The following is a 17,873-nucleotide window of genomic DNA, read 5'->3' as shown; positions in this document are numbered from 1 at the left end:
GGTGCTTGGATCTGTTTGAGCTGAGCTGTGGATGTTGCTGGTGGGGACCAGGCAGCTCCTGCCTCCAGCTCCTCTCCAAGGAGCCCAGCTCTCTGCTCCCCTTGGGTTTTGGCACTTGAGGTTCTCTGGCCTTGAAATGGCACAAAGTGGGGTTCATGCTGGGGCAGAGAGCTCAGGGATGAGCCCCACAGGACACAGGCCCCTGGCACAACTCTGTGCCAAGAACCCATCTGCTGGCATCAGAGAGAGCTCTGTGTGTGCCATGGGCAGTGCTGCTGGGCTGGGCTCAGGCTGGGGCAGTTTCCCAAGGGCTTTGCCCCAAGAGGAGATGTTCTCTGGGAGAGGAGACATTGAGGCTTCTCCATCACATGTTGCATCCTCAGGTACAGGTCCAATAGAGCTTCTGCCTAGGGGTTGAAGGCAGAGCCCAGGGCAATCCTTAATCCCCAGCTGACTGTGAGCCCTCCCCTGGCAGATTTTCCCGCGGGTGCTGTCCTGTGCTGTTCTGCTGCTCCTGCTGGTGGCCGTGCTGAGCAGAGGCAGGAGGTGCAGCATCGCCAGGATCCTGCGGCAGTACCGTGCCGTCATCTTCCATGAGCTCCAGAACCTGGTGAGCCGAGCAGGGCTCTGCCTGGGGCCAGCCCTGGCCTGGGGGTGCTGCTGGGCTGGATGCAGCCCTGGGGAGGGATGTGGGGAGGGAACCTCAATGTGGAGCTGGCTGCTTTGCCAGCCGTGCTGGGGTTTGTTGTTTAAATGGGGGATTGTGGTTGTGGTTAAATGGGGGATCCTTGCTCCAGGTGGGAGGCACTGATCTGGTGAGCTGCTGGATGTTTTTGCTTTATTTCTGCAGAGGAACCTGACTGGGTCGGTGTACAGGAGCGGGAGGGCTGGGCCTGCTTGTCGTTCAGACAAGGTGAGCACAGAGAGACCTGGGGCTGGGGCATGGCTGGGCTGAGCCCCCAGGGAGCCACGGAGCCTCCATCCCTGCCCTGTGCTTCCCTGCAGGACCAGAGGATCCTGCTGTCCATCTACAACATCAGCATGTCCCTGCGGGAGGCGGGGGACACCCTGCAGGGCCCCGAGGAGCTGGTGGTCTGGAGGGTGGCCAGGAACACCCACACTGTGCTCCGGGAGAACTGCAGGAGAATCAGCAAGGTAGGAGGCCCTCTGCTTCCCAGCCAGGTCAGTGGCTCCCAGTCCCCAGGGCTTGCCTTGTTTGAGCTCTCCTGGCTGCCCATGAGGAGGCTCCAGGCTCTGCCTGCTTCGCTCTGGGAGCTGGGGAATGCTGATGGCACATCCACCCCTGGGAGCTTCAGAATAGCCAGGGGAGGGAGGTTCAGTTGTGGCAGTGTGGGCCAGGCCGGTGGGGTTTTACCACAGGCTCCCAAGTGGGTTTTTCCACATGTGCCACGATGCCATGGCTGAGGGGAACACAGGGCCTTGTCCTGGTGGGATTTCTCACCCTGTGGGTGCATTCACCCTGTCCCGCTCTTGCTCCTGAGTGCTCATAGGCAAGAATTGGGATTTCTCCCCTGTGGGCTGGTCTGGGTTCCTCTGGCATCTGAGGCTCTGCTGGGGAAACCCCACCCAGGGGATCCCCATGGCAGCACCAGCAGGGAAAACCAAGGGCAATGGAGCACCAGCTCCCAGCTCTGCCTGACCCTGGCACAGGGCTGGGACTGTCCTCCCTGTCACTGCTGGGGACATTGGCTGGGGACAGCCCTGCCTGGGGTCTGCTGGTGTGGATGGAGCTGCTGCTGCTCTGGAGATCTGCTCTGGTGTCCGTGGGTGTGCTGTGGGGGGCACACCACCAGCTCGGACAGGGACAGCCACCTTTGGGGGGATCTTGGGGACCTGACACCATGACCATAGGCAGTTTGGCCGCCTCAGCCATGTGTGTGGTGCCTTTTGTCCCCTGACTAATATCTCTGTGATGCGGGGGGGTTTCTGTCCCCTCCCCGTCGCACGGACCGCAGAGCCCAGCTCAGCCCGGCCCGGCCCCGCGGCGGCAGCCGGCCCGCAGGAGGCAGCAGCGGCTGCGGGACCTCGGCAGGAAGGCGGAGAGGCTGCAGACCTGCTGGGAGAAGCTCAACGCCCTGCACGCTCCCCGCCAAACCTCCTGGGACTCGTAGGGACGGCCTGGCCTCCCACCGGGGGATGGATGCGCTGCTCCAGCCCCGGGGCTGGTTTGGGAAGCTGGGACAGACTCAGCCCTGAGGGCTGGATTCATCCTCCTGCTCCAAGCCGTGCCCAGGCACCCGATCCACCACTCCTGGCTGGGGCTGGCAGGTTGGGTTGCTGTGGGATGGCTGTGGCAGACTCCTGGAGCACCAGAAACACTGGGGAGAAGAAGGGAAAGAGCCAAAAGGAGAAGGTGAGGAGTGGATTCTCAGCTGCTCCCGACCCTGCAGCACCTGCTGCTCTCTTGAGGACAATGGATGTGTTTTGGGGCAAGAAGAGGACATGTAGGGCCATGGCTCTGCTCTGGGGGCTCTGCTGGAGCTGAGGCCACAGTGATCTGCAAGGCTCTGAGGTTACCAGGGCTGTGCATGGGGACAGTGTCCCTGAGGCACTGCTGGGGTGTGCAGAGCAGCCGGGCACCCTCAGTGGGCAGGGAGGCAAAGGTGCATCACTGGGGAAGCCTGGGGGGCCCTGATACCCAAAAATGCCAGGCAGTGAGGGGGCTTGAGGGCAAGGCTCAGCCTCGGTGACAGGCAGCACTGTGGAGGGAACTGAGTGCTTGGCACTGTGGGTTCCCCAGCAGGGAGGGATGGTGGGGTCTTGGGTGAAGGGCATCCTCCCTTGTCACTCTGCTCTGCCAGCGGCCTGCCTGTGGCCTCCACTGCTTTGTTGGGCAGCAAATAGCCTCTGGGAAGCCAGAAATAAAACCTCTCCTTCCCTGGAAGTGCTTTGGATGCTTCATCTGGTGATCCAGGGGCTCTTATGCTGTGGATGGAGCTGGCACGGTGCTGGCTCTGGCCATGGAAGCAAGGCAGAAGCCCACAGCAGTGGAGGGCACAGAGGCATCCTGCCTCTGCTCACTCTATCTGCATCCCTGGGATGGGGCAATGGAAACAACGAACTGCTTTTTTGGAAGGAGATTTCCTCTGGAGCAACAGCCTGGAGGGTCTGCCTCAGTTTCCCCACCCTAGTGTGCCCGTGCCTCAGTTTCCCCGGCCCCGGTGTGCCCGTGCCTCAGTTTCCCTAGCCCGTCTGGCCGTGTGCTGGTGTCCCCGCCCCGAGGGGCTGCGGAGGACACGAGATGGCAGCAGCGGGCTGTGTGTGCTGAGCAGAGCCGGGCACTGCCCACGCCGGCTGTTCCCATGGCCACGCCAGAGCATCGCCGGCCCCCGTCCCCACCGAGCCCGGGCCGGGCAGGGCCGTGCCAGGGGGGCACTGAGCGCTGCAGGGAGTGGGGTACCCCCCATGCCCAGGGGGAGGGGGGGGGGAAGCTTTCCCTTGGCGTTTCTGGGGGTTCAAACTAGGAAGGGGGGATTCGGGAAGGGAAAGGCGAGGGGTGCTCAGGGGTCCTTGCCCACCCCCTGCAATTCCCTCTGGAAATTGGGCTGGGGGGAGCTGGAAGGGCTCCGTGAGCAGGGGTGGGTGGGTGAGAGCCCTCCCTGCCCTGGGCACAGCAGAGTCCCTGGGGTGTACAGGGTGCAGGCAGGATGGGTGGATTTGATGGGGCAGGACAGGGACCCTGGTTTGGGGTCAGAGCAGGGGGTGCAGCCTGGGAATGCTGCTCTGTGGGGTCCCTGAAGGTGCTGTGGGCCTGGCACGGGGCAGGCTGGCACCAGGGGAGCCACAGCTCAGCTCATCCCAATGCCAGAGCCTTCCTGGAGCCGTGCTCCTCCCCGGCTGGCCCCACAATGCCTGCGCTCCTTCCTCTCAGCTCCATCCTCCTCCTCCTCCTCGGGAGCCGGCGCTGCCCTTTCTGCTGCCCCCACAGGAGTTTGGCACTGGTTCAGTTCCTAGGGTTTTTTTCTTATTCCTCCTCCCTTATCCCAACCAGGGTCCCTCAACAAACCACCAGCATCCCAAAATAGCCCTACTGACACTGGATATCCCATGGATGGGGCTGGGGGCCACGGCAGGACCTGACAGCTCAGGCACCAACAGCATGGGGACACTGGTTTGGGACAGGGTGACTCCCAGCCTTTCTCTTCATCTAGACTGGAGCAAAGTCCCCCCTTCAGTGACCTGTCAGCACCTTCACAGATAAACCAGAGCAAAAACCACCTCCCTTTACTGCCCCTTCCCTCGCAGGCAGCTGCTGCTGGGAGCCTGGTGTGGCAGTGGGAATGAGTGCATGGAAAGGAAGGAAAGAGAGAAGGAAGAAGCAACAGGGAGGGAGGGGGAAAAACGAGGTCGTTGTGATGGTGGAATCACAGCAAAAACAGCCGGAAAAAGGAAACAGGCCCTGAAAAGTCAAATAAAAATAGCAGCGAGGCGAACCCAAGTGTGCAGCACATGGGAGTGAGCGCATTTCCTTCGAGGGCAGCTCTGTGTGCTCCCAGTGGCTCCGGGGGGGCCGCTCTGATGTGGCTCCAGCCGCTGCCACGGCCCCCCAGTCCCCCTATGCCGTGCCAGGCACTCGGCAGCAGCTCAGGGCCCAGCCAGCCCCTGCCTCGCCCGGGGTCCCTGTGTGCCCCTGTGTGCCCTCAGGGATGTGGCAGGGGCTGCGCAGGGCGCTGGAGCCGAGGGCACGCAGGGGCTGGGGGCTCCTGGCCGTGCCCACAGCCCTGCCCCGTGCCCTGTGCCCGGCTCGCTCTGCCAGCTGCATCCGAGCACTGTGCGAGCAGCACAACCCCGGCTTCCTCCCCTCCCTGCCTGTTTTGCAATCACAGCAGGGTCCCCCGGGAGATGGGGGTTGCTGGAGTGGCTGCGGGGACGGGGATGGGGGCGAGCATGGGGGCTGGTGCTCCCTGCCAGGAGCACTGGGCTGCATCCCAACCCAGCTCGGGGTTGAGCTCAGAGGCAGCAGCAGAGCCCAGTGAGGGGGGCACTGCTCTGGGGGAGGCACCGTGCCCAGGGCCCTACAGGGGTGCAATGCCCAGCTGCTGTGGGTCCACACCGGGGTACTGTGCCCAGGAGCTGTGCATGGGGAGCTTTGCCTCACTGGGGGACCATGCCTGGGGCACAGGGGCTGCTGTGGTCCCACAGAGGCACGTTTCAGCCCTCCTCACCACCACTGTCCCACCGAAACGCAGCTGTCCCCGAGCCATCACCATCTTGGGGTGCCAGCAGCCCCTCTTGGCTCTGGGGGCCCTTGCCCACATAAACCCCCTGCTTCAATGCTCAGTCCCTCTGCAGAGGGGATGGGGGCCCAGCCCCTGGCAGCCCTGGCACACGCAGGCCGTGTCTGATGATGGAGCAGAGCAGCGTTTTGTTCTCTCCCATCTCCCTGCAGCTTCGTGAAGCTGCTGAAAGCCCAGATTTACAGTGTGATAAACGCTGGAGGCTCTGCAAAATATCTGACTGCTCCATCCTTTGGAGAGAGGCTGGTTTGGAGGAGCCGGGAGCTCTGGGCAGCACACCCAGAGGCAGAACAGCACAGTGGGTCTCAGGGAGGAGGGAAGGCCAGGCTGATGGAGCCGTGCCATGACCCAGGTGGGTCCTGGCCGTGGGTCGCCGGGTGCCTGAGCCCTTGTGGGCAGTGGGAAAGCGCTGACCCCCACCCCCCCATCACTTCTTGGGCCTCTTGCTGGTTTTTGGAGCATCTGCCGACCAGATTGTGCCGCGGCGTGCCGGGGTGCCCGTGCCAGGACATGCCAGCCGGGAGGCGGGGTGTGCCCGGCCCGGCTCCGGGTGTGCTCCCCTCGCTGCTCGCTCCCCCGCCGGCTGCCGCGGGCTGCTCGGCGGGAGCTGCGGCCTCATCCTCGCCGGGAAGGGCCGGGAGATGCTGGAAAGCGGCTGCTCCGCTGTCCCCGACAGCAAGAGAGGCTCACAGCCTCGGGGCTGTGCCTGCGTGTGGGTGTGAGTGGGTGCTGGATGTGTGTACACATGTGTGTGTGTGCATGTGTGTGCGTGCATCACATGTAGGTGTGTACATGTGTGTGTGTACAGATGTGGGTGTGCATGTGTGTGTGCATCACATGCACATGTGTGCATGTGTGTGTGTGTGTGCATGTGTGTGTACGCATGTGTGTGCACATATGTGTATGCGCATGTGTGTCCGTGCATCACGTGCAGGTGATGTGTGTGCACAGATGTGTGTGTACGTGTGTGTACACATGCTGTGTGTATATGTGTGTGTACACGTGTGTGAGTGCATGTGTGTCTGGGCACACACCTGGGCTGTTGTGAGTGCAGGGCTGTGCACACACGTGTGTGTGATTACAGGTGTATAAGCTCATGTGCATGTGGCTGCCCTCCACCTTCCCCACAGGGTGTCTGAGCCCCGGTGCCGCTGTCCCTGCATTCCTCTCCCGGTGCTGGAGCTGCCATGGGACCCGGCAGGCCCCGATGTGGGGCAGCCACGGGTCTGGGCTGTCGGGCTCTCACAGGCCTGGGCTGCCAGGCTCTCCCGGGAGGGCTCTCACGGGTCTGGGCTGCGGGGCTCTCCCGGGAGGGCTCTGACAGCGGCTGGTGCTGCCGATCCGGCCCCGATGGGATCGCGGCTCCCCGGCCCCGGCGGCTCTCAGCACCCAGAGGGATCCAGGCGTTGATGGGCAGGGCCGGTCTCCACTCCGATGGCTCCACTGCCATGGGGCACATCCACACCGAGCTGCCAAGAGGATGAGGGGCTTCTGGGGCTCGTTTGGGGAAGGGGGAGCGGAGCTGCCTCCCGCCCCCAAGGCCCCTGGCCCCAGCGCTCAGCCCGCAGCGCCCTGCGCCGGGGCCCATTGTTCGGCCGCGCCGGGCTGCGGGGCAGGATTTCTTTGTCAGAGCTCGGCAATATTTTATTCTAACAATTAACCAAACACGCCCGGCCCCTCAAGCCTGTTTGTGATTATTGGAGGGCGAATTCCCCAGCCTCTCTCCCTCCTGGTGTTGGCTCCGCCTGGGGCTGCACCGGGTGGAAGGGATCCAGCCCCTCTCCCACCCGCCCGGGGTTGGGGACCCCCAACCTCGCCGGCAACCCCCCAGTCCTGCCCCAGCACTGGGGGCTCGGTGGCCTCGACCCCCTCGGGAGCACGGCCCGCATTGTCTCGGCAGGGCTCGGAGGGGGCGCAGGGGCAGCGGTGATTCACGGCGGGGGGATGTGAATCACAGCCCTCGCTCCCCGGGCAGGATGCGGCCCCGCGCTCCCAGCTTGCCGTATGCCAGCCATGGACCGCAGCCTTTGTCCTCCGCAGGGTGGAAGCGGCTCGCTGCCCGTGCTGGGATGGGATGGGGCCGCTGCTCTTCCTGGGATGCTGGCGCAGCTTTCCCAGCTCCGGCTTCGGGGTGGGATGAGGGTGCTGCGGGCTGCGGGGGCCTCCTGCATCCTGGCTCTCTCGCCAAGGCTCCTCGCCGTGCTTGGGCCGCATCCTCATTGCTGCACCAGTGGTAAAAAGGGTTGGCGCTTCCCTTTGCAAACTCTCCTGGAGAGTGAATTGCCCAGCTCAGGTTATCAGATCCCTGTAAAGTCCTTTGCTTGGGGCCATCTCCCTGCTGCAGTTTCACGTTCCGGGCAGTGGACGCTGAGTTCCTTTCCTGTAGCTGTGGCCTGGCCTGGCAGCCTCCTCCAGGTGCTGCCCGTCGTGGGCAGGGGAATCTGGAGCTGAGGGTCGGGGTGGGCACTGAGGGTGATGCCGCTCGCTGGGAGCGAAGCAGCCGAGGCCAGTGCCCTGGAGAGTGGCTGTCTGGGCTCCTTGGGGCCTATTGACCATCCTGGGAGAGACAATCCTGAGCAGGTCGCTTCTCTTGCTGCTGCTGGGAGTGAATGGACGCTGGGAGCCACTGGGACACGGGAGGGGGATTGCAGCTGCAGGGTAGGAGGACAGAGAGGCGATCTGTGCTACGGTGCTAACCCAGCTGTGCCGGCATCCTCCACAGCTGGCTCCAGGCATGGGGCAGGAGTGAGAGCAGGCAGGAGATAGATCCTGCCGGTAACATTCTCTGGCCCTCCCTGCTGCTGCATGCACACCACTAAACCTGCTCCTTCAGAGCCAGGGCTCCTTCCTCAGCGCTGCAGTCTGGCCCCGGGCTCTCAGCCTGATCGTGGATCTTAAAATACAGCGAATCCTCGAAGCAGAGGCGCTGGGGCGGCCGGGCCAGGCAGGGCAGCCGGAGGGCGCTCCCGGCGAGCAGCCCGGCCAGCAGCGAGGCAGCCACGGCCACCGCCAGCCCTGCCGCCTGGCACAGCGCCTGCCCGCCCGCCCCCCGGGACCGCCACTGCCCCTCCAGCACCGCCTCGCTGGCATTGCCCCCAGCGGGGGACAGCTGAGAGGGATGGGACCCGGCGGTGTCCTTGGGTGCCACCAGCACGGCCACGACGCTGGCTGCGGCGCCGAGGATGCCGGGCAAGCCGTGCAGGTTGTGGATGCCGCACTGGTCGTGGAGCGTGAGTTTCCTCGCCAGGAGCGGGGTGAGGAACCTGAAGCCGAGGACGCACAGCACGGCCGAGAGGCTGCCCAGGGCCAGGGCGGCCGCGGGGGGCGCGGCCATGTCGGCCAGCACGCCGATGGCCACCCCGCCCGCCAGGCTGCCGTTCTGCAGGTGGCCGGGGCTGAGCTTGCCGTCCCTGTCCAGCAGGCTGGAGGCCACCACGGTGGTTATGGCACTGGCACTCATGGCCAGGAGGGTGTTTAGGATGGCACGGTGCTGGGCATCGCCTGGCTGGCAGAGGACAGCCACGAAGCTGGGCCAGAAAACCCAGAGGATGAGCGTTCCCACCAGGGACATGAGGTCAGAGCTGGTTGTTGGGGTCTCCTTGGGGTGCAGTGACTGCTGTGTTGCCCTGAACAGAGCCTTGGACACGCCAAGGCCGAAATAGCAGGAGAAGACGTGGATGGTGATGGTGCCACCCACATCCTGAACGCCCAGGCAGGTGACAATGACCCACTCACAGGCCAGGTACAGGGGGATCTCACAGGTGGCCATGACAAGCAGCTGGCAGGGGCTGGCCCTCCCCAGGATGGCCCCCACGGAGATGAGCACTGTCACAGCAGCGAACACAGACAGGAGGAGTTTGTGCAGGTCCAGGTGGATCTGGCCGTGGTGGAAGTGGTGCAGCAGGCCCTGCAGCACCAGCGCCCACTGCATGGAGAAGTTGAGCAGGAGGAAATTGTGGGTGAGGGCACTGAACCCATAGCGGGGCAGGAAGGTCAGCAGGAGTCCCAGCCCCACCACCAGCATCACCTGGATGTCCTGGAAGAAGGGGAAGGTGCTGTAGACCTGGTTGGCCACCAAGCTGGTATCCTCCGCCTGCGCCGAGGGCTCATCATAGGTGACGAAGAGGGCGAAGAAGAGGAGCAGGGCGCCCTGGAACAGCCCCAGGAAGAGGGGCAGGAGGCGACGGGGATAGGTGGAGGGTGGCACAGCCATCCTGGAGTGGACAGGAGGGGATGGTGGAGCGTGGTCAGCAGGGTACTGGGGTGAGGTGACAGCCCAGCAGCGCTTCTGGGGTGAGCTCCACTTGCTCCTACATCGAGGGTTTTATGGCCATGGTTAATTATTAACCAAAGATCTGAGTTTATGTTCCAGAAGAGGAGGTTTCTACCCCTCCCTTCTTTAAACACAACACCCATAAAATAACCACATGTTCTTGTTTGGCCGCCATAAAAGTGGACATGAGGGGCGTTATGATTTTGAAGGGAAAAAAGAAAAACCTGTGGTGGTGCAGATGAGGGAGAAGGAGTTTGGTGAGGAGCTGGCCAGGGATGGGGGTACCATGGCACTCACCCCCATTGAACTTATCCCCATCCAGGAATGGGGACCTCCCTGCTGCAGCCCTGGAGTGATGCTGGCAGCTCAGACAATGCCAGCTCCCGCTCTGGCTGTGCCACGTTCCACTCCAGGTTGGCTCCTGCACCTCATTCTGCAGGATGATGCACATTTTCCTTATCCACCACTTGGATTTTGCAAAGCCCCATAACGTCCCAAAGCCAGGGCTGAAAAGATCGTTTTCTCACAGGTTTGCATTGGCTTCAATGGCTGGATATTCATTAACAATTAGTGCGCGAGAAAAACAAAGCCCAGAGCAGCCAAGCAGCTACCCCGAAGTTTCTGGGTTGCTGCTTAGTGTGACATTTTGCCAGTGAATGTCTGGAAAAAAAGAAATTAAAAAAAAAATATATGAGAACCACAAGAACAAAAGGCAGAAGGGTTGGTAAATATTTGTTCCAGAGAGGAGATATTTTTGTGCTGTCCCTGATCTCAACACCCCTGCCGCGGGCGCTGGCTCCGCGCCGCTCTTCGTCATTGTTACTGGAGGATGAGGCAGGCGAGGGCGCAAAATGGGAAACAATTGTTGAATAATCTGCACAAGGCTCCTCTGCCAAACTCTCCCCGGCCATTTTTCAACCCAAAGATGCTGGAAATGGGGGCAACAGAGAGGAGGAGGTGGTGCTTTGAAGGCAGTGCCTTTGACGGGTGAGATGGGGCTGTGTTGTGCCTAAGCCACGGCCAACAGCAAAGAGGGGTGGTGGGAGCTCTGGGGGTTTTGGGATGGGAGTTGGGATGCTTTGTCTGCCCCTAACACATCCCTGCTGCATGGCTGGTAGTGCTGATGGCAGAGGATGCTTCCATGGGGATCCCTCACCCAAGGAAATGTGGGGCTGGGGTCTTCGTGGTGCCATTCGGATCTTTGCTGTCCCTGAGGTGGCTGGGATGGGATGGGATGGGATGGGATGGGATGGGATGGGATGGGATGGGAAGGGATGGGATGGGATGGGATGGGAAGGGATGGGAAGGGATGGGATGGGATGGGATGGGATGGGATGGGATGGGATGGGATGGGAAGGGATGGGATGGGATGGGATGGGATGGGATGGGAAGGGATGGGAAGGGATGGGAAGGGATGGGATGGGATGGGATGGGATGAGTAGGCAGGATGCTCCCATTGCTCCTGCCTCTGCCTGCACAGGGGCACAGCCCGACCCAGCTCCCATGGCTGCTGCCAGCTGCCAGCTCCACCAGTCAGGGCATGAAGGACAAAGGGTGCAGGCAAAGCCAGCCCTGGTTGCTGGTATACAAAAGTCAAACAAAGGGGATTTCAGCCCCCAACGCCTCACCTGTGTCCCTTTACACATCACACCAGCCCATCAAGGAGATTCTCGAGGAGCCTGCCTGGTACAGTGAAACTTCTTTGGTTCACTGTGGGTGAGATACAAGCCCAGGGAGATGCTTGGAGCAGGTTGTGCTCCTGTGATGGAGGAGCTGGGCTGCTCTCACAGAGCTGAGGAAGCATTTTGGCTCTGGCTCAGCAAGGGTTGGGCTCTCTCAGAGTGGCTAGAGATGGATGCTGCCCTCTTGCTCCTCTCCTGCTCCCCACAGCATCTCAGCCTTCCTCTTCCTGCTTTGGTATGCAGCTTTTTTAAGGTGTGGTTAAATCAAATGCTAAAAGGAAAAGCTTTGATCAGGTCTTTTATGAAACACAGTGCTTGAAAGACTCCAAGGTTATGGCTCAGTGCCTCCTGCAAGGAGGAGGAGGAAGATGCCAGAGGGATGCATCCTTCTGGAGCATCCCAGCACTGCCAGATCTGCAGGAGAGGACAAAGAGCACATTGGGAAGTTTGGGATGTAAATGCTCTCCTGGATCTGGCCATGATCTCTGGCAAGGACAGAGGCACAGGGCACCAGGAGGTTGGGGTCCCTCCCTGGACTCTGCCAGGTCAGGAGATGCTGGGGACACAGGGGAAGCTCCTGTGAAGGGACTCAGTGCTTGGGGAGAGGGTGCTTGGGGAATAGCAGGGTCTGCAGCATGTCCTTGGACACACAATCTTTTTCCACTTGGAAATCTTGCTCTGGCAGCACCTGGGCATTTGGGATGTATGTCTGGGCTTCTGGGATCCACTGTGACCCACAGCCCCTCACATCCCTACCAGCAGCACCCTCAGCTCTACCACATCCACAGGGCCAACCAACACCACATTCCTTTGATGAGCTGTGCCACAATCCCCTTCCCTTGGGAAAAGGCCATCCTGTGAGCCTTTCCACCTCCCAAACCAGATGAGGCACAAAAAGCAGTGATGCCCGAGTACTCTCCGGACCAAAGACCCCACAGCTGAGAAGGGGGAAACCCTGCTAGGTTGCAGATTAAAAAATAACCTTTATGGCACCCATAAAAGAAGGTCAGAATTCCAAGAGGTCGCTGGGAAGGTGAAAGTCCCCCCCAAGCCCTGGAGCACTCCCGAGGGCAGCGAATGATTAACCCCACAGTGCAGGGTGCACCGCTGGGATGCCACGGCCCCTGTGGGGAGAAGGTCCAATCCCTCCAGTAACATTCTCAGGCACACCAAGTTTTCTCTTGGCATCGAAGGACGAGGGATGGAGGAAGCATCTGGCGAGGGCCTGGGCAGCAGGGAGGGAGGGGAGCATTGAATTCCACCCCCCACATCCCCCTTTCACTGGGGGGGGGCACTTGTTTTATGGCAGGAGGGCTGGGGAACCATTTTAGCAGGATGCACGCTGGGACTGCTGGAGGAGTTCCCCGCTGAGGGCTGGATACAAAGAAAAGCTGAATTAACCGAGGGTCATATAAGGCAACAGGATCTGACAGATCCGAGCCAATATATGCTGGCAGCAGCCAGTCCATGGCACTGTGAGAAACACTCCTGCAAATTTAACAAATCCCCATGGTCTAGAAAGTCATGTACAAGAAATTACTAATGAAGGGATCTAGTCATATCTGGATTTCCAGACGTTGGTCATGCTCCCACCGCGTTCTGCAGGCCATATAAGTCCATGGATCTGAATCCCGGGTGCTGGAGCCCGGCAGGGTTGTTACGATCGTCCTGCCTGACCTCCTGCGTCAGACGAGGGCTCCCTCCCGGCCAGGAGGGGACACCGGGCGGTGGCAGCCGGATCCTGCCCCTGTGCCGGGCTGGGATGGATGCACAGAGAAGCCTGAAGGGGAGCAAGGCTTGGGAATGCTGCAGTGCCAGCGGAGGGGCTCCCATCACACAGCAGTGATGCGCTGGCACCCAGGTGCCAGCTCCAAACTCATCCCTGCAGGGATGGGAAGAAACTGCTGACAACACCCCTGACCTGGGCATCACTCTTTAACCCCAGCTCCCTCCAGCCTGGAGCACCCCAAAATTCCCTGTTCCATATAGATCCTGTCACAAAGCTGGGCTACCTGCGCAGCTCCGGCTCTGTTCCATCCCCTCCGTGGCTCCTACAGCACCCACCCTCCTTCTGCCGGCAGCGATCACCGGGAATGCTTTGGGAGCTCCGGGCCAGCTGTGACCCCGGTGCCGCTGTCACAGGGGCGGGCAGGGGGCCAGCCCCCTCCTCGCCAGCCCCTCGCAGCCGGGTCCTGCCGGGTGGGGGGGACACAAAGCCCCACAGACGTCACCCCGGCATCACGCGGACCGAGTGGCCTTCTCCATCTTGTTAGCACATTGTGTAACACAACATGTGGAGGCGCTGGGACCGCACACGCATGCACTCCCCGACAGCCCAACCGGGGGGAAAAGAGGGAGGGGGAAAAAGAAATAAAAGAAAAAAAAAAAAGAAAAACTCAAGTAAAAAAAAAAAAAAAAAAAAGGAAGCAATTTAAGCTTTGAATCTTTCTCTTTAAAATGTTCTCATGCCTTCATTAGAATTTGCAGCCACAGAGGCTTTGAAGAACATGGTATAAGGAGTGAAACATCTGGAAAAATTAGGATTAATGAAAACATAATTCCCAAGACTAAAGGAAAGATTAATCCTGCGTTACCACTTGTGTGTTCCACAGCTTTTCCCCAGCTCGTAACACTGAACTTATTAAATCGCCCTGAGCTGAGTTTTCCTTTTCTCTGTCCCTCCCCTATGGAGCCCAATGGAAGCAGCTGATGCCAAATGTGAGGATAACCAAGCGTGCTGGCCAGGGCTGGTGTGAGCACACCCAGCCCTGTGCCCAGGTGGGCACCTCCTGCCTAGCACACCTGGGGGGTCCCTGGGTGCTGGGGGGGCCCAGTGGGTTTTGGGGTGCTCTGTTCTGGGCTGGTGGGTGCTGTACCCCACTGGGGCTGCACCTGCTCCTTCCTGGGCAGGGTGGGCACTGACCAACTCATGGGATGGGGGTGCTGGGGAATTAGGGAGAAATTAATGAGCCCCCCTCTCTGGTGCTGGGTGCTTGGCCAGGGTCAGACTGAGGTGCTGGTGTCTCTGGGGGGCGTTTCTGTGAGAGCGAGGGCAGCCCTGGTGATGTGCCATGCTGTGCCATGCTTGCCATGCTGTGCCATGCTGTGCCACACTGTACTGTGCTACCCTGTGCCATGCTTGCCATGCTGTGCCATGCTGTGCCACACTGTACTGTGCTACCCTATGCCATGCTTGCCATGCTACACCACTCCATACTGTGCTGTGTCGTGCCATACCAAGCTGTGCCACACCATTCCATGCTGTTCCATCCCATGCTGTGCCATACCAAGCTGTGCCACACCATTCCATGCTATGCCATTCCATGCTGTGCCATGCCATGCTGCAGCACCACCCCTGCTCCAGGATCCAGGCTGTGACCAGGGGGTTGGCACACACCAGCCCTGTGCCAGCTGGCAGTGTCCAGCTTTGCCACCCTGGTGCTTGAGGGTATTTGGGGGTCACATTGGCTGTGCCAGCCCTGTTCAGAGCTGGCACAGAGCTGCCCTGGGCTCTTGGGCAGCTCTGAGGAACCCTCTGGGGAAGGTGTGGGGTGACAGACCCCTTGTCCCTGTAAAATCCTGCACCAATTCCTTTGCCATCAGCAAGTACCACGGTGGGTGCCAGCACCGGTTTGGGGTCACATCAGAGGTTTGTCCCTGCAGCTTTGTCACCTCAGGCTCTGCTCTGCACAAACGGCCCAGAGTGTGTCCCTCCCCACACCGGGGGGGGCTGTGGGATCGTGGTGCTTCCTGGGAAGAAGGAAAACAAGGAGAGCTCGCTCCGTTGTGTCTCCATCCATCGGGCCCCAGGCACAGGGGGGCCGGGCAGTGCCAGCCCCACACCTGAGCTGGCTCTGCCGATCAGCCCCGCAGCGATCCCGGCAGATGTAGGAGCCTGCAGGGATCGGGATGCTCCGGGGGATGGGGACAGAGAGCAGCGCCCGTTCCGCGGTCTCTGCCGGGGTCTGGGTGGGCTCTTGCCTGCTGGGTGCTCCCCACGGTGTCACGGTGAGGGAAGCAGATGTTTTCTGCATTCCCTCCTTGCCTTCCGCCCCGGGTTATGCCAGGACCGCATCTGGAGGGGCCCAAGGTGTGTTTGACCCCTGCACGGGAGAACGGGGCTCATTTGCCCAGGCCTGGTGGAAAAAGGCTGCTCTGCCCCACACACGGAGTGAAGGAGGCGGCAGCGTGCCCAGGCCACTCCCCGACAGGGGGGAGGCTCCCCAGGGGCTCCAGGGGACCCCTCTCTCCCTCCTTCCCACGCTGCTGTCCCGCTCAGCTCCAGCTTGTTTTGCAGAGAGGAAACCGGCAACCTTGCTATTATATTTCTTTCGTTTTTTTTTTTTTTTCTTTTTTTTTTTTTCTATTTTCCTTTTTCTCGCGGTGTGAGCGGCGGGGCCCAGCTGGGGGCAGCGGTGCCGGTGCCGGCGGGGCGGCGCGGGAGGTGCCCGCAGCCCGCCCGGGGGGGACAGAGCCGGCTGAGCTCGGGGCCGCATTGTGCGAGCGAGGAGGAGATGGATGAAGGTCACATCCTGCCACTCTTCCGATGCCCGGCACCAGGAAAAAGCTGCGCTTTGTAAATATAAAAATAAACAACAAACTCTTCCCCCCATTTACCACCTTCCCCCCCCCCCCCCCCCCCCCTCCGCCCCGAAGAAAACAACAACAGCCCCCGCGGTACCGCAGCCACCTGCTCGGGGAAGTGATTTTTCATATAGGCAGGAAACGGGGGTCTAATTAAATCTGGGGTCAAGAACATAAAGAGAGAATGAAGTTTATTTAGGAGTCCTCGAGGAGGGCGGGAGGGGGATGCCCAGCAGGGCTGTGGGGGAACCATAGGATGGTGTTTTGGTGGGGCTGGAGGGGAACCTGGGCGTGTTTTGGCCCCAGGGTGAGTGGCAGGGCATCACCTTCCTCCTGCCAGCGGCTCCAGCGTGCCACAGGGGACAGCGGTGGCAGTTGGGTCCTCACCAGGGCAGGGATGCTCTGGGGGACTCCCCACTCTCCCTGTCCCCCTGCGGGCAGAGAAATGGGCCTGGGAGCGTCACGCTCAGACCTACAAGAGTGTCCCCAAGCCTTCAGCGAGATCATATGAGGTTCCTGTTTCACAAGAACGGAGGATGGCATTTCCATTGTGCTCGCCGGGGATGTGTTGCAACGGGGCAGCCGCTTCCATCCTTTGTCCTCCTCCCCGCAGAGGAGGAGTCTCAGCCCCTGCCAGGGTGACCCGTCACACCCTGCTCCCCCTCCAGCCCCACATTTGGCTGCCCTGGCCTCGGCAGCGCTGCTCGGCGGGTCCCGGCCGCAGGCATCGCCCTCCGCCAGCGCTCTCCGGCTCCAGAGGCGCCTTCTTGCAGTGGGAGGCGCTGGGTGCCCTCGGCCGGGGTCCCCACCACGTTTGGGACACTCCAGGAGGGTGACACCCACCTCCAGCCGCTCACTCTGGGGTGCTCCCTCCGCCTTCCCTGCCCGCTGCCGGGCTCCTGTTCAATTTTCACCACCAATTAATAAAACGAAGGACTGACCCCACCAAAGCCCAAGTGGGGAGCCCTGGGTGCTGGCAGCAGCCCCAGCTCCCCGGGATGGTGGCACCACCCCGGCCCCTCTCCCAGCGGGCAGCTTCCAGCTTTTAGGAAGCGCTGCAGAGACCTTTGCCTTCGGGTCGGGTGCTCCCAGCCCGGACCCGCTTTCTATTCCCCAGCTGGGGTGTGCCGAATATAAAGTATCACAGCATTGTTATGAAAAATAATTCAAACCCACCAAAAAGGCCAGCAGCAGATGGAAGGGTGAAATCGGAGCAATCCGGGCTGGCTGTAACCCTTCGTGGGCAGGGAAGGCAGGGCAGGCAGGGCAGCAGCATCCACATCCCAGCCCCGCCGCTGGTTCTGCGGGTGTGGAAGGGAAGGTGATGGGCTGAAAGCGCCCCAGTGCAGGCTGTGGGCAGGACAGGGAATGGTTTCCCATGGGAAAAGGGAGCTCCTGCCTGGGGGCTCATAAAACAGCCGGATTTTTAGACAGGCTTTAGGGATGCTGGGGAGCGTCCTCACCCCCAGATTCCTGCGGAAGGATGGGACATCCGACCTGGGCACCGCTCAGCCCGGGCGCTGCCCATCCCCACACTGCAGCAGGGCCTCAGGTCCCTTCTGTGAGCCCTGCTGGGACGCAGGTGCCACCCACCACCCTGGCTGCGTGTCCCCTCCCTGCCACCAGCATCCCGCCGCCCCGCCGGGCACCAGCGGTGGCGCTGGGGACGAGGACGCGTCCCCGGCCGCGGGCCTCGCTCCAGCTGGGCGCTGTTTTGTAAGGACTCCTGGGCCTCTGCGGCGCAGAGATAAGCCCAAGAATTCGCCGTCGGTTCCAAATATCCCGTCCGCTTCCTCCCGCCGTCCTCGCCGCCGCTCCAGCCCGCTTGTCTCATTTCCGCAGCACCGTGCTGGGGAGCGCTTCCTGTTTTCCCCCCCGGCCCCGGGGCGGCGGCGGGGGGCGAGGGGCGCGGGGAGGAAGGGCAGGACAATGGGCGCAGGTCGGACGGGCAGCTGCCCATCGCCCGGGATGGGGGCTCCTCCGTGGCGGATGGCAGGTGGCTGCAGCGGGGATGTGGGTCCTGGGCTGAGCTGAGATTGCGGATGGGGTTTCTTCCCTTTCCTGATTTTTTTTTTT

At 61.5% G+C, this 17,873-nt stretch overlaps 1 protein-coding gene across 1 annotated transcript; it reads right to left on the bottom strand.

Moving 5' to 3' along the window:
• Positions 1-8,073: 8,073 nt before the first annotated feature.
• Positions 8,074-17,757, bottom strand: LOC128936143 (ammonium transporter Rh type B-like). The gene is made up of 7 exons (XM_054274888.1): positions 17,391-17,757; positions 15,057-15,108; positions 13,278-13,405; positions 12,807-12,970; positions 12,305-12,438; positions 8,407-9,472; positions 8,074-8,367 (listed from the first exon to the last, which is right to left on the bottom strand). The coding sequence occupies exons 1-7, from the start codon at positions 17,755-17,757 to the stop codon at positions 8,074-8,076; spliced, it is 2,205 nt and encodes a 734-aa protein (XP_054130863.1).
• Positions 17,758-17,873: the final 116 nt, after the last annotated feature.

The sequence above is a fragment of the Melozone crissalis genome, unplaced genomic scaffold (assembly GCF_028551555.1).
Source record: "Melozone crissalis strain CALT ecotype California unplaced genomic scaffold, PUWL_Pcris_2 ptg000017l_1, whole genome shotgun sequence".
In the NCBI taxonomy this organism is placed as follows: Eukaryota; Metazoa; Chordata; class Aves; order Passeriformes; family Passerellidae; genus Melozone; species Melozone crissalis.
Note: the sequence above shows the minus strand (reverse complement) of the source record. Positions and strands in the feature narration are given on the sequence as shown.